At 40.0% G+C, this 23,822-nt stretch overlaps 1 protein-coding gene across 6 annotated transcripts in view; it reads right to left on the minus strand.

Moving 5' to 3' along the window:
• The window catches only part of LOC124063371 (kelch domain-containing protein 8B-like), a 156,152-nt gene that overhangs the window by 8,229 nt on the left and 124,101 nt on the right, over window positions 1-23,822 (minus strand). For 5 of the 6 annotated variants that reach the window (XM_046396971.1, XM_046396972.1, XM_046396974.1 and 2 more), the window contains one exon: window positions 5,768-5,869. In XM_046396971.1, the coding sequence (XP_046252927.1) occupies window positions 5,768-5,869 (102 nt within the window). Of the gene's footprint in view, window positions 1-5,767; window positions 5,870-21,537; window positions 21,879-23,822 lie in introns of those variants that run through there. The other variant, XM_046396975.1, reaches the window with a different exon arrangement.

The raw sequence follows: 23,822 nt of genomic DNA on the forward strand, positions 1-23,822 counted from the left end.
TAATGTGTACTTAATGAACTGTTGAACAAATTGGGTTCTTAAGATTGTATTAGGATACACTTCTTCTACACCTCTAATGCATGCTTACAATTAAACTGTATTATACACCACACTGCTCACTTTGTTTTCATATAGTTAGTGTTAAAATGCTGTGGTATCTGTCCATAGAAGGACCCACACATCCACAGAGAGAGCACCATTACACAATATATACATTATGGAATTATATCTTATGTTTAAAACACTGGGGGCATCACATCCTGGGCCATTCATCACAGGAGCCAGCCTGATAGCTGTCTCACCAGCCCTGTGAGCCCTCACATTTCCAAAAACTGTTCTGACTTGCTTCTGTCTGGATCCTAATTAACCTTATAGAAAATGTTTATTAAAATTCAGTATCATGGTGTCTTTAAATTATGCTCATATAAGATGATCTGCAGTAGCTGACTGATGACACGCCTTAAAACACATGGGCGAAGTTAACCTTCAAGGCTTTCTGCTTGGAAGCCTGAAAGCTTTGTGTCAGAAAGCATGTAGTATGAAGAGTCACAGAGCCAGCATGGCAGACATGATGCCATGGCTGAGTGGCTTGTCTTGGTCTGAAACAGGCTCTCCAATGCTCTCTCTCTCTCTCTCTCTCTCTCTCTCTCTCTAAAAAATTATTTTGACACTTATCAGTCAGTTTAGTTTGAGGTAACAAAACTACTTGGTGACTTTTAGGCACCAAAAACACTTATGTTTCAGGAAACATCACACAAGATACAAAGAGCTTTCCAGAAAAAAGACTGAAAGGCTTAGAAGGTGTTAGAAGTACTCTGAAATGCCTCTAACTTTTCTCAGACCTCGGAGCTAGTTCTGAAAGACTTTGTGAATTACTTAAAGAAGAAAAGAGCCTGAAAGCTGACACACCCCTTAAGAGTTTCTTTTAACTCTGCTAGTACGATTCACTTTTAGTCTTGCTGTTTTATGTTTTATGAATACAGCTTCTGAACCACCATCTAAATAAACATTTAAATATTGATTTTGTGTGTTTTTAGCCCATCATACTGTAATGTAATCTGTGGAAACACTTGCAACTCTGTTATCTACAAACCTTAGCATGTCATTAAAACAGGATGGCAGAATTACTCCAAATTTAGCTGTAGACAAGGAGGAAATACAGCCATTTTCCCGCTGATTTTTTGGTTTAAGTCATATTAAGCTGATTATATATTTTACGTTTCTAATAATATCATCCAGTGTATTAGGCTTACAATTTTGAGCATGGAATGAGTTACATCAGATATGACAAAGTTAAAACCAAGTTTGAAAGAATGGGATGCAAAATGGGAATGCAAAACATTTAGGAAGAATGTATGCACAGCAGCAGCACTCTGTATGGATGAGGGCTGTATACAGTTTTCTGTGTGCTCATGTGTGTGTGTGAGAGAGTACATTAGTGACAAATAATCTATTGATATGATATGGCTGAGCACATAATTGCATCTCAAGTCGGTCTTTTCTGTCTAGTTGCATCTAATTACAATTTACACGCAAAAATCAGAGTTGTTGAGCGTTCAATCATGTACAGGGTCGTGGTGAAAAAATAAAGAGGCAGTGAAGAAGAGAAGGACTGAGGGTGCGTGAAGACTGTCACATTATTGTCATTCTAACAGAAACATTGAGAACAGCCCAAAATCCTGGATCAGGTATCAGTGAGTACTAATCCCATACCACGTAATTTTGGCTTCTTCCCAACACTGCCCTGTACACTTGTATGCAACTTAACTTACAATGGTTTGTGCTTATTTACTGCACAAACAGCCAATACCCATGAATGGCAAGTGACTTGTGCAACTTCAAGCCTGTCAGCAACCTTACAGTTGCTGATATTTGTTTTCTTTTTTGAGATGACTGACACTCAAATTAGAAAAGAAAGTTCTATGGAATGCTTTCTTTCTCCATATATGTTCATGTTTTACATGAGTGTTAACCTAAGCCAGAGCATACATCAGTATCAGGAAGGGGAAAATTGTATTATATAAGTAGTTTTTATAGGTTCAAAAGAGAAAACCTTGCATTTGTTTTCTTCACGGTTCCTCAGACTGTTACGATTAATGTTTTATTGTATGGCGTGTGTTCTTAAAAGCTCATAAATATAGTGAAAAGCTTTTTTTTTTTAAAAATAAAATAAAAATGTAAATAAATTTTGTATGTTTTAACATGTTTTAATTTCCAGGAATTTACATTAAAATATGTTGTAATGTATATTATGTGATGTAAAATTGAAAAAGTTCTGTCCAGGTTTAAAAGAACCACCTTCAGCTGACCAGCCAGCCAGAGTGAGTAAGGAGGGGAAACAAGAGGGATACGATCAGTGTACGCAGTACGCATTTGTCACTCATGATCACCCACACTTTACAGAAGGCTAAACACTGCTGCCTCTTGCTCTTAGACTTGAGCAGTGCAAGTGCACAATTAAGCTCACAGGTGTCATCTACTTTTTGCTTTGTAGTTTAGAGTGGCACATTGTATAATTGTACTTTGATGTAAATGTATATACAGTTTGGCAGGTCTGAAAATCAACAAACCAATGCAAAGCAACTTGTTTGACAAAATGTAATCAACAGAATCAAAGCATTGGGGAGATCTACAGAGAGGAGAACAGTGAATTAATTAGCTAAAAGTAAAATCTAAACAAAGACCATGTTAACCATTAATCCTAATGTGTACTGTATACGTAGATACGTATACGTGTATATACATGCATCCAAACGCATACAGTATTACAGATACTCTTGGTCTTTGCAGATGTACAGTATTTCTTCTTTTATTTCAAAAAGTCAAAAGGCAGGGGGTTGGAAATGTGCCATAAACCAGCAATGACTCACAAGTCCAAAATATCCCCATGGATTAGATGGGGAGCAAGCCACACAGCTGGCACTCACACAAAGAAATATGTGACATATCTACCTCCTGTCTTCTCTCTCTTCCTCGCTCTGTCATTTCCACATTAGCAAACACACACACACACGTCCATTTCCTTCTTGTTTCTCATTCAATCCATTTTTTTTTCTTTTGCTTTCTTTTTTTCACTGCTGAAATTCTGTGGCTCTCAGCAGGACAAGATTGGCATTTTCCTCTCTCACACACATGGACACACTCACAGACACAGCCTTAAGAGATGTCAATCCACATTATTGACTGCCACTTTGAACTGTGCAAGAAAAAAAAACTGTGAAAGTGTATTAGAAATGGAAATGTGTTAAAAATAATATGAGGGCTGGGATTTTAATCAAAGATGACTATTTAAGGCTGTAATAGAATTTTTAAATGTCTCTACGAGACTGATATTGCAAGTGAGTGTAATAAGTTTAAAAAATCAAGATCATATTTGAGATAATAGTTAGTCCCTACCTCATGCATTCTCCGCAGTTTGGCTATAACGTGTTAATTATCATTGCACAAGATTTCTGCTTCTCTATTTAGATGTTTGATGATTGACATTACTGAAAAGTGATGAACATGATGGAAATAAACTCTACACTGCTTTAGCTCCCCATGTGTAAAAACAGAGAACTCTACCTGCTTTGTGCCATAAAACATTACAAGCATCATTTTTCTAAAATATAAAGCTGGTAAAGACTGCTAATAATCTCAGGAGTGGCCTCATACTTTGATACAGTGTCTCAAAATTGATGTGGCTGTTATTTTCAGATGACAAAATACCACAAGTCTCACTTTGAGTGTGATGTACCAGTGAAATAATTCTCATTCATCGTATTGTTCATCTGTGGGCTGTGTTCTTTGTGCTCACATATGCAGAGAAACACTCTAGCAGGAATCCACAGATTTTGTGCCTGTCAGTTGATTTCATTGTGTAAGTTCAGGGTTTACACTGCTTTGGCTGTATGTATCTTGCTGATGCATGCATGTTTACAGAAAAGAGAGTCAATATCTGCTTAACAAGCATGTCAGATGAGAAAAGTTGACCTCTTATTAGTTTGTAGGATTGCTCAGTCTCTCTTCACACTATATTTAAGTCGTTCAGTCAAGGAGAGAATGGAAAGTTAATGGAAAATTCATTTGGCTGTGTGTGCGAGCATGTGTATTGTGCGTGTGGTGTTTGTGATGAATCAGAGCTCTGGTGTTTGATTTGTTGTTAGCAGCAAGTCAGCATTAATAACTTCACTGTCTGTTAGTGCTGAGACCAGATGAAGCCACCTGCAAGTATAAGGGCAATATAATATGGTTGTAACTGTTGACATAATTATTGGGGCAGCCGTGGCCTAGAGGTTGGAGAAGCGGCTTGTGAGCGGCTTGTGATTTGATTCCCTCACCAGACGGGCAAGAAAAAATTGGGTGTGGTGGAGCGATTAGCCCGCTGATGTGCCCTTGAGCAAGGCACGTAACCCCCAATTTGCTCTCCGGGCGCTTGTTGCAGTCCACTGCTCCTGTGTGTTTCACTGCATGTTGCAGGTGTGTGTGTGTTTCAATCAGTGATGAATTAAATGCAGAGAAGTAATTTCCCAGCTTGGGATTAATAAAGTAAATAAAATTAAAAATAATTCTGTTTACTCAGCCCAGTCGCCAGAATAAAATCTTGACACTGTTTCTGCAAATATGAATATGTTAAATGTTAAATTTGTATGTTTACATACATATTCTATCAACATTTGCACAGTACGTACTATGTTCAGATTACGTACATATGAGATGAGTTTCATGTCAGGACGAGCAGGGGTGGTGGTGATGGTGGTAAAACAGGCAAAACAGCTGTCTTTGTGTCAAGTAAACCTGATATTTTTAATGACAGGGCCATTGTTTGTCTGAAGTGAAGCCAAAACATCTCAACTGCCCCTGATGGCTGGCTGCAGTACAGGTCATAAACTCCTCCCCTTTCATGTTAGCAGATGGGACGTGCGCAAAATTAAAAACTACACATACACATAAAATTATTTTTTCCAAAAGATGGTTTCTGTCATTTTAGGTAGTTCTTATCACATTAATAATATAATAATTACTAAAAATATTCAGTGACTATACTGTTTTACCAGGTAATTTCAGTCACTGCTTTGTGTCTTAGAAAGAGTGTCATAAAATACTTTTCCACAGAAAGGATCAGGTTTTTTTGTCATGAGGAATATAGACCCTGTGAATTTGGAAGGAGTTTTCAAGAATCAAAAATTGAAATTGGAGGCCTCTAAATGAAAGTTACAAACTATGGTGGAAATGTACAGACAGATAACACAGGGATAAGGCCGTTGTCAGGTACACTATATAGACAAAAGCATTGGGATGCCTGACCATTACAACAACAGGGACTTTAATGACAGCTAATTACACAGACAGCTTTGCAGCTATAACAGCTTCCACTCTTCTGGGAAGGCTTTCCACAAGAGTGTTTCTGCGGGAAATTTTGCCCATTCATGCAGCAGAGTATTTGTGATGTCAGGCACTGATGGACCAGAAGGCCTGGCTTGCAATCTCTGTTTCAGATCATCCCAAAGGTGTCTGATGGGGTTGAGGTCAGGGCTCTGTGTGGGTCAGTCAAGTTCTTCCACACCAAACTCATCCAACCAGCATGACTAGGGCACAAATACTTTTGTCTTTATAGTGCATGTCCATCAACAGACAAAAGCTGCTATAACACTGGAAAGTAGTCACATGGTGATATATTTTTATTCTGTCTCTGTTCTCGCTTTCCTTCCTTTAAAGGAAAGCATATCAATCAACTGACAGAAAAGAACAACTGAAAAAGATGGCAAAAAAGAATGGATGTGCTGACCTAGACCACCGGCGACAATTACTCTTCCTCCCAGGCAGCCTGCCACAAAGTCAGCCCTCTTCTCCCTCATCCTGGATGTTCGGCTGGGTTTGATCCAGATGCCTGTCAGAGGTGAGAGAACACGAGATATTGTCAGTATTGCAAAACAGAAAATGGAAATTTCTGTTTGCCATGTGATTTTAATAAAAACAACATGGCCTGTATGCTGATACTGCAAGATATAATCTGCTGTTGTAACATCCTCCACTCATCTGTTCTCAGGCTTTCCACCACATTTTGGAACCTGGCTGCAGGAATTTGTTCCCATTCAGACACAAGAACATTAGTGAGGTCCAACACTGATGTTGGGTCAAAAGGCCTGGCTCACAGTTGGAGCCCCAGTTCATCCTAGGCCAGGGCAGTTGAGCTCTTCCACACCAAGCTCAAACTCAAAAAAACACTTATTTAGGGAACTGGCTTTGTGCATGTTTACAGGAAAGGTCTACACACATTCATTCATCTATTTTAGCTCAAGTAAGTTGACTATTTTCAGTTTTTGGTTATACAAAATATTGAACAGAAGCACAAGGAAAATATGAAACAGAGATTTCCAAAACTGAACCTAAACATGCAACATCACATTCATGAGAAAGTGATTCAAATGATAATAGTAATAAGGAAAAAAAAAAAAACATGCATTCTTTAGCACAGTCTAACATTACCACAAAGTTGAAAGAGAAACTGACAGCAAATATTACTGTTTGATGTAGTATCAAGATTTTCCTTTATTGTAAGCAAGGGGCCCAGCCCAAACCATATAAAACAGCCTGAGACCAAAAGCACACAAAAACACTGTAGTGTATAGTGAGGGTTGACTAGATGTTTATTTTTACTGATACAGTAAAGTTGCAGACGATTTAAGACATTAATAAACACTATTTAAGCTGTAAATTAAAAGGAAGCCTCTCAGGGGACTGAAATTGCTCAACCAAATTCAAATTGACATTTGGTGTATTTTTTGTGTACTGGACACAAAAAAGTATGGCTCAGTACTTCAGGCATTTGAGCAAAAGTGTAAGATTCTGGGAAAGAAACTGTATGAATTCTTTTCTGAAATGTATGGTTATATTGCAGCTTAGCATAGCATAACAATTCCCAGCTTGCATCTGTCCAAAAACACATTTGTCTAGCAGCATCTTTAAAGCTCACTATTTTGCACAGTATGTCTGTTTGTCTCTCCTGATCGCAAATTCTGTGCTAAACCAAGCTACCTCTAGTTTTATACTTAGCATACAAACATGAGAGGGGTATTGATTTCTTCACCCATCCCTCATCAGGAGGGTCAATAAGTGTTCCAATAAGTGTATTCCCAAAAAGTCAAATTCAAAAAAGAATACTTTTTACTACTACTCTTTCTGGAAACCATCGCACTGTGAGCTGGAGGTCACTGTTCAGTGGGGCCATTGGGTTTGATTTACTGCAGGCAATGCAAACTAAGCTCTCACTCCAACAATGCAAAGATCGAATAGCCCATAGCAACATGTCGTCTATTTCATATTCCCTCAAAGTCCCTCAAAGAATTCTGAGGGACACGGTCATAAGCCTTTTTCATATCCAGAAAGCACAAGTAGACCGGTTGGTCAAACTCCCATGCCTCTTCCAGCACCCTTGCAGGACTGCAGAACTCCAAGGTTCGACTAACGGGCAGATTCTGCTTTCCAGCGCCCTTTAGTTGGCCTTTCCAGGGAGGCTGAGGACTGTGATCCCTCTGTAGTTGTCTGGTCCCCCTCCTTGAAAGGGGAACCAACACCCCAGTCTGCCACATTGATGTCAAATAACAAATGTATTTTTTTCATTCTGGGCCTGGTCTGTCTGTGGAAATGTTACTGGACCGAAAACACTGCGGACAAATCCAAGAACCAGTTGAAGTGGACATGGTGGAAGACAATGCTGGGGCGTACAGGGACAACTGCTCTGCAAGCCTAAGCAGCTTGAAGGCAGACGGAGGTGTCGTTCAGTGAATTGCTGGAGAGGAGTACGAGAACAAATGAACGTTTGAAAACATAATAAGCTTAGTTTCACATTGTGTCACAGGTGCAGCATTGATTGCCAGAGAACAGTTAAGTTACCAAACAGCAAGGAGTTTGTTTTTCTTGTTGTACTTCTACTGCAGCGATGCACAAGGAATGCACAGCAGAGGATAGAGAGAAAGCTGACTGTAAAGTACCACTAGTTTAATAATTGAGTGTATCACAATCTAACAGTTCAGGTGCTGTTGTACATCTGTTTTTGAAAGTCTTTTTTGCTTACAATTTCTAAATAGCTGTTCGCATTTGATATGCCTCACTATCCAAGTACTCATGACATAGAAGGATAATTTCTGATGTTCAGAAATATGTACAATTAGTGCATTTGAGGAGAGGAGGGGAGAATGGAAGGAGAGGAGAGGCATACTTTTCAGATAGCACATATGGGTTGCAGAGCCGCTGTAGTGCCGACTGTAGGGAAGCAACGGCAGCTAAATGGTAATCTCTGAGTCAGAGGAGGGAAGGGAGAGCCACCAGAAGCTCACTGATAAATATGCTGGTTGCAACACATCAGCTATTCAGCCGTGGAAAATGGAAGGGCCAGATAACATGCAAATATAGTGCAGATATATGGGCCAAGAGGAGTGAGCAGTTGTGCTTTCAAACAGGCATGCAAGTTTGTAACTTTTGCTATTTTTCCTCTTCTTCCTGGTGCTGTCTGAAGATAAAGTGGCAGAAATAGCCATGACGGCCTTGTTGTCTCGGTGTCTCGGCTATCTCTGGATTCAGTTCAGCCTCTGCACTTTTTCTACGGTTGTCTGATAAATGTGTGTTTATTTATCTAATGTTTATCTTATCTATATGAACAACCATATAAGCAGCTCTAGTTTACAGTGCAAAATACACAAAACTCAACAAGAAAATACACAAAAGAAACAGCAAAAAACATGAACAATGATACAATGAAATGACCTCAAAACTCAATGACAAGCACCAAGATTATGTGGACTATTCCTCTTTCTCTTTGTCTGTCTGTCCAAAGGTTTTATTAGAGGATACCTCATGGACACACCATATCTAGGTGTTCCAGAGAGGTACCATCATCACCTAGCACTATTGAAGCAACATTTAGGCATTGTTGAAATGATCAAGCAAAGGATTGCCTCAGTGGAATCCACAGAATTGTCATTACACTTGCTATTTGTTGACTCACAATGGTCAGATTTCAAAAAAGGGATCAAAAGGCATAGAAAGGCTTTAATATATAATATATATAATAATATAATATATAAAATTAACCAGAACTTAAATGGGAAAAGACCATGAAATGCATAAAACTATCCAGCAAACAGTTTCTTAAGATAAGTACAATAGGTTTGCTTTAGTGTCCATGCTCACCATGCCAATATTTATCTCAAGTTTTAAGTAGGAATTAAATGTAAAACCAAGGTATTTTACTTCCGAAATGTGTCAGACATTGCCCAATAATCAATGCTGCTCCCTTGACTAATTCATTTCCAAAACTGACAATCACGCCCACTTCACACAAAGATTGGCCTGGTGTGAGGGGGTCTAGGTGTATGGAGCTGGCAGTGTTCTAAAGCTTCCTTTTTTCATTCTACTCACAAACTAAAAATGAACATAAAAATATGAATGTCTTCAAAGAGAGACTGTCTCCATCATCTGAGTATTTTCCATCTTTTTAAAGGGTAAACTCCCTTTAAGATACAGTTTCTTTTCAAGAAACCCATAACTCTCTTGGTAGGAAGATTTCTCATTGTTAATAAAAACTCTTCACCATTATGTAAGTAAGTAAGTAAGTAAGGATTTGAACCATTATAGACGTTACATTTGGAGAAATTATAACTTAGGGATATTATTTATCTTTATTTAATTCAGAAAAGGTGCCCAATCACACCACTGCACCAACGCATTTCACAATTTTTTCTTGTCATTCACTCATTCAAACACATACACACTTGCACACACACTCTAACATGCAAGGGACTAAAAGTATCTTGCCCAAAGATGCTTCAACAGGAGCTGGAGACTGAACCGCCAGTCTCAGCATATGACCAGTTCTACATCCTGAGCCACAGTCACCCCAAACTTTAGTATGTGCACTCACATAGTAGCCTGTCACATCTGTATTGTCACACACAGCCTCTCACAAAGCTTGTCAAGCAGAAAGCTACCAAGAGACAGAGACCGTTCTCCCATGCAAAAAAGAAAAAGTCACATAAAGCATTTCTCACTGCTTCTTTAACCTATAAAGGGACAAATGAGTCTCTTTGAAGAGGGAATGTTGCCATTTATCAGCACAAATTATTAATTCTATTGGCCCAGCCAACTACAAACTTTAGGAAAGAGGAATGAGCAGGCATTAATTTACTTCAACATTCCTCTTGTTCCCGTTGGACCAACTGACAGACAAGCATCCATATATCCAACACTGTCTGGGGTTGGGTATGAGAGGGAGGGTGAGTCAAGTGACATGTGGGGCAGATATGTGTCTGGTGGACTCAGCTGGAGGAGAACAGAGTGTGTTATTTAAAGCTCCAAATCAATCCTCTTCCTTCTCCTGTTTTGCCCTCACAGACACTGTGTACCCATCACAGAGCTCAATAAGACACACACAAACACACACACACACTTAGAAATATGAAACCGAGAGAGTCACATGCATGCACACACACACACACACACAGACACACACACACACACACAGACAGACAAAGCACTCAAACAAAGGGACAGAGCAGTGCAGATTCTCATATGCATGTTTGCAGATGTGGACACATATATACACAACTTCAACTATTCATACAAAAACTACACTACACTACATCAGCCCACTGGAAGGATACACTTACAGCCCACGTTGTGCCATTTCCAAACACAAAGTATAAATGGGAAATACTGACAAGGAAATGAGGTGGTAATGACAGCAGACCCTCTCTTGGATCACATGCTGATAGATGGACAAAAATACACTGAATGCTTAAGGCAGAAATCAAAAAGCTACAGTGCATGTTAAACACCAGTCAAACTGGTGTCTGTTTCTTTCTAAAAAACAGAAAAATGTTGGCTAACATCATAACCAGGTTTGTTGCATTTTTCAGCTGCCCACAGTGTGACAGCTCATCCTCCTTTTTAGATGACTAGCATTACATAATTTTATGGTTTATTGTGCTAGAAAGTCAAAGTGCAATAACTACACAGGAAAACAGATATGCTCATAACCGCAAACTTATCGAGGTGAAGAAGTTTGAGTGCCGCTGCAGTCAGAAGGTCTCGGTGCTAGTTGGTGCAGCAATCCTCAAACCTGCTGGTGGACAACAGGGTGAAAGGTGCCGTCAAGCTGAAGAAGGAGTCCTACGGTTGGCTTGTGGGACTCCCGAGGTAGCTGATCGCTACCAGCAGGCCAGATAATGGATGTCACAGAAGCAAAAACCCAGGGGTGGGAGGAGTTTGGTGAGACCATGGAGAAAGACTGGCAATTCATGGAGAAATTCTAGCAAACTGTCTGGCGACTCAGGAAGGAGAAGCGGCACTTTGTTCACACTGTTTACAGTAGGAGTGAAGAGCTGAAGAGCTGCTGCCCCAAGTGGAGGAGTTTATCTCCTGTTTATGAGCGTGGGTAAAATGGAGTGGGAGATTGACAGGTGGATCGGATGCTGCCGCGATACGGATCCTGTACCGTACTGTACTGTTGGGGTGAAAAGAAAGCTGAGCTGGAAGATGAAGCTCTCAATCTAACAGTCAATCTATGTTCCTACCCTCACCTATGTTCACGAGCTGTGGGTAGTGAGTGAAAGAACAAGATCGCAGAAACAAGCGGCCGAAATGAGTTTCCTCCGCAGGGTGGCCGTAGCTCAGACATCAGGGAGGAGCTCAGAGTACAGACGCCGTTCTTTCACATCGAGAGGAGCCAGTTGAGGTGTTTCGGGCACCTGGTTAGGATGAACCCTGGATGTCTCCAGGGGGATTTGTTTTGGGCACGTCCAACCAGGAAGAGAGCCCGGGGCAGACCCAGGATGCAATGAAGGGATTATATCTCTTGTCTGGCCTGGGAACGCCTTGGTATCGCCCAGGACTAGGTTGTGGGAGTGGAGAGGACAGTTTGGGCTTTCCTGCTGAGGCTGCTGCCCCTGCAACCCAGATTCGGATAAGCGGAGGAAGACGAGACGAGACAAGATGAGACGAGGCAACGTTTGTAGTATGGTAACATACTGCACTTTGCCTGTGTGTTCTGCAGTATCATGTATGTGCCCCATATTTTTCTTTAAAAGAGATTATCTATCACTTGAAAAAAGCTCCCATGAAGATGAGTATTATAATGGAGAATTATTTGGTGTAGTTTGAGCTTCTAAAGTACTAAATTCATTTAGGAAAAAGTACAATACAAGAAAAGTTGAAAAACGATCCACATTATGAGGATACACTTTCACATTATCTTATCTAGAATGCAATATATAAGATATTTCACAACAGTATTCGCCACTTATTCACATTTATCACTGAGAGTATTTGCAGAATGAAGAGAAATGACCTTAATATAGCCAAGGTGTTGAAAATGAGGTTGATCCCAGTCAGAAGTGTTGTTGTCCCTCCACACTTGGCGGAGTTACAACAAGGTCTACAGTGCGTAGAGATGTCATGTTGTGCCCATATGGTCGCATTCATCTGCATCTGCTGGCTGACAAGACTGATGATGTCTCCACGCTGATATGTACAGGCAGGTAAGATGACACAAGATCAGTGTGATGTAAAAAAAAAAACAAACCACAAAGGTCATTCAACCAGCAAAAAACAAATTTAAAGTGAACACTGTTAAACACTCACATGCACACAAGCTGTTGCTGTAATACTCTACTGTAACAGGCTGTGAGGCAGGCAGACAAGCAGTCATACATGGGACTGAAGGCCAGTCAGGTTACTGCAATTTAGTGCCAGCGCTAGAGTCAAAATGCTGTATAAGCATTTTAATTAGGAGATTAACCGTGAAATAAAATCAACCAGCTATCCAGTAATAGTGCAGGTTTTTCTGAAACCTTTGATGGCTTTCTCTTCTGATTTATCTATCGATCTGTCCACAAAAATACTGACAAAAGTCTAATCAGTTCACCCCTGAGTCCAAGCGGACATTTGTGCCAAATTTGAGATATGGTGCTCACAGTAATGATACAAACGGACAACCTAAAAACGTACCTCTAGCCACAGCTATGGCTGACACAACAGAAATAAATTACACTTAACTGAACCAGATGAAGGCATTTCTAACACTACGCTGAAGTACCATCTGTAAGACCGATGTCACCAGGAGGCACTGTGGTTTTCATGATCAGACCTATCAGGAAGGAACTATGTCATTTTTGACATATGGACTGTATTTTAGCCATGGCATTGGTAAGGCTCTTTGGATGACAGTCTCAGTCAATAATCACTTCAGTCCAATCGGAAATATCTCAACAACCCTTAATGGACTGCAATGAAATTTGGTCCAGACATTCATGTCCTGCCTTAGATAACTTGAAATGAATTTGGTGATACCCTTACATTTCATCAGGTGTCACCATCACATCAAAATTTAAATTTTCCTCAAATTCATGACCAAAAGGAAATATATGAACATATATCCAAATATATGCAGAATAAATGTTGCATGTATGCCATATTTAGGGTCATATATGTGCATGTATGTGGATATATAGGAAATATATATACCATACATGACTTATATATATCCATATATATACCGACATTATGGTAAAAAGAAATAAAAATGAACAACAAGCAAATTATCAATGGACAACCGGAGGTTCCCCAAACGTTCGCCCTCCCAAGCAAAAATCTCTGCATTTTTTTAAACAAACTGTATGTGGTGAGGTGGGAAGCACAGCTAGCCCTACGGCAGATGCTAGCCTAAATGAGAGCATCTCTCCCAGCCCAACCACAGTGCTTACCAATCCCGTGCCCCGGTTAATATCGCCACAGTAGTAAACACACCTGTCCCAGCCCTCACACCGAGACACATAGTTAGAAGCTGCAGATAGGTCACCACCGTCAGTCTGGCTTTGATCCAGCATGGCTGTCAGACTTAAGATACTCTCCATGGCGGTACAAGACTGAACTTGGTGAGCGAACTGATTAAGGAGGATGGATGGATGGAGAGATAGATGCATATATAAATAAATGAATGAATAAATATACAAACAAACAAATAAATGAATGAATGCTGGATTCATTTATTTTTTGAATGCGTGATTGATTAACCAACTGGCCAGGTTTAGCCTTTGGGACCACCTATTTGCAATTAGTGCAGTAAGTGCCCTGTGTGCACCCCAAACAATGAGCTCTTTAGTTTGGGATATGCTGAGATGTGTTGACTATGCCAGAGTGAGTAAAATAAAGCATTTGATTGTTGTTAATCATGTTTTTTAATCATATGTTTTTTTAATCTTATCTTGTATTTTCCATCCATGTGAATTTTTGAGGAGGATTATTGTTATTATTATTATTTGGTTGTTTTTTTACAGGAATGTTTTGCCAATTATGTAGGCAGCACAAGCAGGCGGTTACAAGGTGAAGTCAGGCCAGAATTTTTATTGATCTACCCTGCCACTAAGCTGACCTCAACGTATGAAGAGTTTGGGGTCCTCTACCCTGTCTTAAGTAAGTTGGCTGCCATTGCCCTGACTGTCCATCAGTTCTGTGAATTGCGAGAGGAACTTCTCTACCTTGAACAGGGTAAGAATAACATCTCACAACAGCAATAACTGTTAAGCCATTAAGGTATCACTTTTAAAGTTTAATTAATGTTTTTGCAGGTCAAGACCAACATCCGCAACAGGCTGCAGGGAGACCATCTTGCAGCCTGCTTACAGATATCAATAAATGGGCCACAGGTTGCTGATTTTCCTTATGGAAATCAGAATCAGAAAAACCTTTATTGCCAGGTAGGTTCCACCTACGAGGAATTTGTTTTGGCATCTGGTGCAGCAGACATACACAAGAAATGACAATAAAAACAAAGGCAATGGAGATGTTTTTCCAAAAACCAAGAAAGATCCACTGCAGCGAAAAAAGCTGCCCCCTTTGTGGGTAGAGTGGGCATAAAGTTTGTTAAAAGTTTCCTGCTTTGTCTCAAGACTTAGGGGTTGCTGCACTCCCAACTTCTACTTCAGTGGAGGCATAAAACCCAATCCACAACCACTGCATTACCGTGCCTCCCCCATTACACTTCCCTTATAAACATACGTGTCATTGCTAATTAATTGCATATTATGTAATTTCTAGGAGACAGGGCTGAAAATCTGTGGTCACGGTTTTAAAAAAGTTTCTAGATGTTACAAAGAAAAATGGAAAAACTCTGGAGGTCTTTCTAATGCTCTGTTGAATCACATGTTACATGCTGCTATAAAAAGACTTCAAAATTCTCTTTGTGTTGCCTGTTCCTTCCTCGCTCCACCAGGTTTTCTGCTCGATCAGCTGGTGCAACATAAAGCCATTAAAAGTCTCCCTCTCATTCTGCATTTCTTTATCTGGCTCTCTGATGGTGAGTATTTATTCCCCTCTTTTCAGCAACTGGATTTGCATCCCAGACAGGCAGTAATCACAGAGCCACACACACGTACACACTTGAATGTACAGCTTGGGGCAGTTTCTGCAATGCAGGCTTGATTAATAGCACTCAACAATCGATTGCAAGGATCGATGTGCTAATCCTCATGTTTTATGAGGATTGAGAGGAAGCACAAAGCAATAGGGAAAAATAACCCACCCTACAGGACTTAGAAAACTTCCTGTGAGTTCAGAGATAAGGATATGCATTCATTTATAACATGCAGCTCTGTGGACATCTCAACATGAGGGAGTAAGACCGCTGCCTGAGCTGAATGAGGATATGGTGAATGAGGCACGATATTACCCAGCTCAGTTTGGAAATGATCCTGGACAAAGCGATTACTGTGGCTCATTCTTATCCAGCAGGGCTTCAGGGGATGCTCAGGACAAAAATGGTGAGGGGTAGAAGAAACAAGCTGATTTCTACTAGTTCTGCTAATGAGTCTCCTCGGTCTATCAGTAATCCTATAAAGATGCAGGCTTCATGGGTGGATCTACAAGCTGATGTGGGCTTTAATCAGTTCTACTGTTATGACCACATCATGCAATCTGACCTTTCTGAACTATGAACAGAACTGCTAATGCTCTCACGAATGATAATTCCTCTCCACTCCGGTTCTGTTAAATTCTCTGTGCTCAGGTGGTTGCTGTGTGGAAAAACAGTGTGATGTGAATGATCTTCCATAGAGTAAACAAGGACAAATCAATCAGTCAGTCAGCTGCTGGACAGAATATGAAAATCCACCCACTGAGAGCAGAGCCCCAGTCGATACGCTCATCAACCACACCCACATGAAGATGAAGAGCACTCATCTAAAAAAATCACGTTAATACACAGAAATTTGGACTTCAGTGAAGCTTCTTCTATTTTGCTTTCAATTGCTAACAAGAATCGGTCATTACTGAGGCTACTTATTCAAAACACTGCATACAGTGCTTACATACTTTTACATACATACTTTTTTTACGTCAGTATTTAAATCAAATCAATATTTGGTGTTACTATCCTTTGTCAAACCTGCATCAATTCTTATTTGTAAACTTGTTTTGTAGGATTATACCCACACAGAAAGGAAATATATGAACATATATCCAAATATATGCAGAATATATGTCGCATGTATGTCATTTATAGGGTCATATATGTGCATGTATGTGGATATATAGGAAATATATGTGTCATATATGACTTAAATATATCCACATATATGTCACAGTCAGGTGCATATATGCCATACATAATGCCTATATCTCACTTTATTTGCAAATGATGTAATGTGCATATATGTTCAAATAAAATGTATGTAACTGTAAATGTAACAGCTTTTGATTGTTTTATTGCATGCAGCAAATTTTCTAAGTTCTAAGCAGATTCTCACTGAAGACATCGAATTATGTAGTAAACAAAAAAGTGTGAAATTACTCAAAACATGTTATATTATATTTTAGCTTCTTCAAAATAGCCACCCTTTGCTTTGACTACAGCTTTGCACACTCTTGGCATTCTCACCATGAGCTTCATGAAGTAGTCACCTGAAATGGTTTCCAACAGTCTTGAAGGAGTTCCCAGAGATGCTGAGCACTTGTTGGCCCTTTTGCCTTCACTATGCGGTCCATCTCATCCAAAACCATCTCGACTGGGTTTAGGTCAAGTGACTGTGGAGGCCAGGTCATCTGGCGCAGCACTCCATCACTCTAGTTCTTGGGCACTCCATCACTCTAGTTCTTGGTCAGATAGCCTTTAAACAGCCTGGAGCTGTGTTTGCGGTCATTGTGCTGTTGAAAAATAAATGATGGTCCAACTAAACGCAAACTGGATAGGATGGCATGTCGCTGCAGGTTGCTGTAGTGGCCATGCTGGTTCAGTGTGCCTTCAATTTTGAATAAATCCCCAACAGTGTCACCCCCACACAATCACGCCTCATCCTCCATGCGTCACGGTGGGAACCATACATGTAGAGAGCATCCGTTCACCTTTTCTGCCTCGCACAAACACACGGCGGGTGGAACCAAAGATCTCAAATTTGGACTCATCAGACCAAAGCACAGATTTCCACTGGTCTAATGTCCATTCCTTGTGCTTCTTGGCCCAAACAAATCTCTTCTACTTGTTGCATTTCCTTAGCAGTGGTTTCTTAGCAGCTATATGACCATAAAGGCCTCATTCGCATAGCCTCCTTTGAACAGGTGATGTAGAGATGTGTCTGCTACTAGAACACTGGGTGGCATTTATCTGGGCTCTAATCTAAGGTGCTGTTAACTTGAGATATCTGAGGCTGAGGCGGATGAACTTATCCTCAGCTGCAGAGGTGACTCTTGGTCTTCCTTTTTCCTGGGGCGATCCTTATGTGAGCCAATTTCCTCATAGTGCTTAATTGTTTTTTGTGACACATTCAAAGTTTTTGCAATTTTGCAGACTGACTGGCCTTAAGTTCTTAAAATAATGATGGACTGTCCTTTACTTAGCTGATTGGTTCTTACCATAATATGCATTCTAACAGAGCTGTCAGCTGTATACCAACCTGACTTCTCCACAACACAACTGATGGTTCCAACCCCATTAAGATATTCCACATATTAACCCTGACAAGACACACCTGTGAAGTGAAAACCATTTTGGGTGACTACATCATGAAGCTCATTAACAGAAGGTCAAAGGTTTGCAGCTGTGTCAACAAAGCAAATGGTGGCTACTTTGAGTAATCTAAAAAAAGACATATAACATATTTAGAGTTATTTAACATTTTTTCCTTTGCTACATAATTCCATATATCCTACTTCATATATTTGATGTCTTCAGTATGTATCTACAATGTAGAAAGTAGTAAAAATAAAGAAAAAACACTGACTAAGAAGGTGTGTCCAATCTTTTGACTGGTATTGTGTGTATATATATATGTATATAAATCTAAGTTTGTGTGTCTGTGGGCTTGTAGTAGTCCGATTTGAGCCCTAGTTTTAAGGACTTGTGACTTGACTTGGGCTTGAGAACTGTTGACTTGGACTCAGATTTTTCTTTAATGACTTGGACTCTGACTCGAAGTTTGGGGATTCGACTACAACAATGCGTGTCTGTATTCACCTGCAGCAGTGACAACATAGGAATCAGCCCAGGAATTAGTGAGTGATGTTACTGTCATACAGAAGTACTTTTGTCGGCTACACGTCTGTGTATGGCGCTGGTGTCACTTAAGGGTCCATAGCAGTTTTTTTTTCAGACTGTGCAACACAACCTCCACCCACAGCTCTACACACGTACAACTAAAGCAGAAATTCATGTTTATAATCTAAGAACCTGGGTGAGAATTTCATCTACCCTACATTTTCACTACTTTACGAGGGCTTTCATAGGGACACTTTGTCATTGCAACAGTGTAGAATATTAAGTATTGGATGAGTAGTTGAGCTGGAATTTTAAAATATGGATGGTTGATGGACGGTTCCCTGCTGTAGCAAAATTTTCTAAAGAGCAATATGTTGATTTCAAACAGCACTACATTCCATAAACACAAATAACATTTAATACAGTTAGATTGCTTTTGCTTGCATACTGCAAGATAGAAAGGAAAAAGAAATATCTTTCTTAAAGTGGTCAGTCAGTGAGAGTCAAGAGAGGTCCATCTGTCTGAGTCACATGCTTTCACTTTTTTCCTGACTGTCACCTATGTATAAAGTCTTGAATGGTGAAAGAGAGACATGTTCAAAAACATATCGGAAGGAGGGAAGTTCACTGGAGCTCACAGCTTCCAAAACAGCAGGGGGAAAATGCGTGGGAAAAATCCAATATCCAAAGATCAAATCTTGAAATGTGTTCACAGAGTAGCAAAGAGAAGACATGCAGGGCAGAGTGTAAACATGACAGAGATGATTCAGAGAGAGAAAAACAAGTCTTTGGTTCTGAAGGTCTGACGGAGACTGACAGGTTTTGAGTCATCACACCTCTGCAGTCTCTTCTCTCCTCCTGGTGAGGAACAGTATCGCTGATTTGCACTCTGTAATTATTCTGCAGATAGTGCTTTAATAGAAAGAGATATAATCAGCAGGATTCCTGACAACTCTGATGGTCTGTTCAATCACAAGATAATATCAGCTTTAGCACAGGCAGAATAACAAAAGTGGCAATGACAGCCACTGTTTTCAGGCCACCATGAACTGTAATGACGAAATGGAAATGATATTATTCTGTCTCTCTTCCTCTTCTTGTCTCCGCTTCACTCTTTCCAATTTATATCTGGCCTATCATCTCACTGTTGTTTCTGAAGGTCAGTCACATAAAAGTTCTCTCTTTTAGCTCATTTTTCTCTCACTTCACTCTCCCTCTTTCCTTCATCAACAGAATCCACCCAACAGAAAATATTGCTCCATTACATATACCCAGTCCACAGGGGCTAGTTCAGACCAGCGTCCATGTCCATTAGCCTCTCAACATGTGTGTGTGTGTGTGTGTGCGCGCATGTTTCCATGCAAGAACACACAGATATGAGAAATACTGTACCGTGTATGTGTCAGAGAGAAACACAGCTCTGAGAATGTGTGTATTCACTTTTTAAAGGGTTAATTCTATCACTTTCGAAAGCATCATTTCTCACACACGTCAAGCTGTATCTACCCAGTAGATAGAATTGGTTTTACTTGTTCAGTACTGGAGATGACCACCTCAGGGATTTCTGTCACCACAAAACAACAGAGGACAATGAAATTTAATTTGTGGTCTTTCTATTTAAGAAATAGACCCGGTGAATTCTTCACAGCATCTTTTGTGGATTACCCAGAGTAACTGGGACAGTGTTCCTTAAAAGACTTTTTAAAGACTAATGCTAATATGGTTTAAAGAATTTCCCTTCGGGGATAAATAAAGGAATTCTGATTCTGATATGCTATTATTGTCAGCAACAAAAAGTTCCGGTTTGGGGAAGGCCCTTTTCTATTCCAGCATGACTGTGCAAGCAACGTCCATAAAAACATGGTTGGATGAGTTTGGTGTGGAAGAACTTGACTGGCCCACACAGAGCCCTGCCCTCAACCCCATCAGACATGATGAACTGGAACAAAGATCGTGAGCCAAGCATTTTCATTCAACATCAGTGCCTGACCTTACAAATGCTTTGTTGTACAAATGGGCAAAAATCCTCACAGAAACACAGAAGAGTGGAAGCTGTTATAGCTGCAAAGCTGTTTATGTATTTAGCTTCCATTAAGTCCTTGTTGGTGCAATGGTCAGGTACCTTAATACTTTGGTTTATATAGCGTATCAGGATGTTGTATGCGGTTCTGAGTCATCATAGTGAAGGAATATGCCACATGTTTCTAATAGTTTCTGGACAGAAATCAGCTCTAGAGTACAAAGAGATACATGAGAATCAGGCTTTGTGATACACACAAATGTTAGTAGGAACAGTTCACTGGTAGGTATCCTGCAGATTCTTGGCAATAACAAGAGTACAGAATATCATCAGACTTACTTTTAATGCTGAAAGCCCCCTCAAAAATACAATTTCCATCACCTCTACCGAGCTGGTGTTGCAGCAGAAACATTATGTCTTTTGCTATTGGTGTTGTTCAGGCAAAATAACCCCTCAAAGTGATAAAGATTTAGTTAGAGAAAAGTGTTTATGGGGTGTGTGTTTATGTCATAGAGAAAGATTGAATCAGAGAGAAAACTACGTAGGACGGAAGCACAAGGTCAAAAAGCCAAAAGATTAGAGTCAACATATTACTTTCGATAGGTTTATACTGTACACAGTAAATGGAGCCTGGAAGAGGATTGATGGACTGACGTAAACTTTCTAATGGAGGACACACAACCAGGGCAAATTGTTTTACCCTGACAAGCTCATCCTCAAGAGATGATGGAGGTCTGCCTACAGAGAGATAAACAAGTTGTGTTCAAGTCCTCCTTCTTACTTTGTGTCTCTGGATGAGTGCTTGGGGTAGTGGGGCGTGTCAAGTATTTCTGCAAACCTTCATGATAAAACCTTGACTACACGTGACAGGTGATTTAATCACTCTATTTCACCTCCTCTTGCCTGGAAGAAGCCTGACTCCGAGGGAGAGCCCTGTGGTCAATAATTCAAGGTCATTATTGAATTCATATATAGCATGGACATAGTGACTTTGATATGAGATATTTATTGTAAAAGTAGAAAGAAAAAAGTATGATACAGTGATAAAGCCATACTGTTCAGGGTTTGCCAGTTGCTGTTTGTACCACAAATTGGCTCCACAACCCCGGCTCAAAAAGAGACAGACAGAGAGCCAGAGAGAGAAACAAAATGTTATTTTCTGATTGTTTCTGATCGGAAAGTGCCATGTTGTATGTTCTTGTGTCAAAGAGACACACAACACTGAAGCACTTTTCACATCTGTGCAAGCAATGCTGTCCCTTTTTTCTCTCCTTCACCATTTTTAAAAAGACAGACAATGCCTGGTGTCCATAGATGACAGTTGGTGATGATAATGCTCCATCCGGTTGCAGTTTGCTAGTAAAAAGAAAAGAGGATAAGAACAGTTCACATAGGAATGTGGTTACTTTGGGTTTGCCAAGGACACACAGTGGCACACTGTGCAAAGGACCAGTCTTTTGTAGAATTTGAAGGATCCTGGACATTGGAACAGTCCTTTGGTGGCACTGGATGTTATAGCATCTTTGGAATTCAGCTGTTTGAGGATCCTTCCTTGGGATGCACCCATTGTCAACTGAGACAAGAAGTATGCACACACTGCTAGTGTAAACAAACAACACAGGCCTATGAAATAAAATATCACCTTGATTAAAGCATCACAGCATATCACAGTATGACTGAAATATTGTTTCTCAAAAATTTTCCTAGATTAAATGACTTGAACTGGACAGAATTGAAGGGTGTGGGGCTGAGTATAAAGGGGTTTCAATGAAGACAAACAACAAGAGAAACCAGCAGGTGTCAGGTTATTTTAAGGCAAGCACAATTTCAAACAGCACTAAGACAGCCCTAACACAGGTAACCTAATTGAAAGAATTTATCACACAAGTAAGCTTATGATTTAAAAAAAAATAATAATAATAATTAAAAAAAAAAAAAATTCCTTCGATCAGAAAATAGAAAACAGATAGGCTTTAAGAGTTCAGAATTTCTGGCTTACAGTGTTTCTTTTCTTTTTTTTAATTTGCAGACTGCATTGTAACAAGGAAGGATCAGAGTGACCCGGGCGTGCCATTTCCCACCTTACGCCTTAAAGGAAGGGTGCCGTCACACCCTGTTCGGCCAAGAGAAGAATGCACCAAGCTGCTCTCAGTTAGGAGCCAGCTTCTACACCCTGTGCAACAGTGAATAACCTCAATAACACCCTAATCACTGTAGAGGGATTTTGACATCCAGCTAAAATGATTAGGTGAAATGAAAAAAGTATTATCAGCAGGAATCAATTAAGGGGACGGCTACAGCAAAATGCAATGAAAATAAGTAAAGACAGACAGAGGGCAGGTGGATACACAGCCTCACACGTCGGATGGGCCATAAGTCATGATTACTTTTGTCTCGATATTGTTTTTATGGGAATCCTGCCTGATGTAGCTTTAATGTAACAAAGTTGCTGTCAAAAGCACACAGTCTGCATTTTACGCCTGATACATAAATGCCTGATTTTTCTTGGCACTTGTAATAAAATGGGATTCATATAACTAAGGTCACAAATGCTTTTCACTGCTCAGTAACCTAAAATGTTAATAATAAAAGTACATCTCAAAAATCCCAGCAATTAGCTCTTCATGTGCCTAATGTAGGTGGTACTTCATGCTCTCATGCAATTATGCGTTGCCATGTTTGATTGGACTAATGACTACTTTAGATGTCAGCTCTTGACTAGAAACTCTATCCATTTACAGGTTGCAGCTTGCAGTCTGTTTGTCAGAAATTACAATAACTCTCCGTCTTTTATATGTTTTTTAACACAAGGTATATTCACAAACCATTATTCAAGGAATAACGTTCATATTGTCCCATTAAACAATTTATTATAAGCTGGATTCTATGGCGAGAGGTGCAGTTAAGGAGCAGCGTGGACCAACAGCACAGGAAACATGTTCTGTACATGGCTCATGATTAGACGAGCTTTGGTCTTAGGCCAATTGCCACACCATATGGCACTGCATAATGAATCTGTTTTCTATTTTCCCCTTCCTCTCTCCACCCAGCCCTATTCATCTCCTCCTAAGATGTTCAGACATTTGACCACAGCTGGGAATCTCCACTGTAAAAAGAGGAATGTTTTAAATTTTTTTTGGCCTAAATTTCATTCGCTCTCAAAACATCCTCACACTACAGGTATCATCATGTTAACGGAAGCAAATGTGCACATGAACATACAACCACAAACGCGCACACCATCACCGCCAACACTCCCTAGAGTCTATTTATAGGCTTCATGTGACAACACGCCCTAAC

This window comes from Scatophagus argus, chromosome 8, assembly GCF_020382885.2.
Source record: "Scatophagus argus isolate fScaArg1 chromosome 8, fScaArg1.pri, whole genome shotgun sequence".
NCBI classification, from domain to species: Eukaryota; Metazoa; Chordata; class Actinopteri; family Scatophagidae; genus Scatophagus; species Scatophagus argus.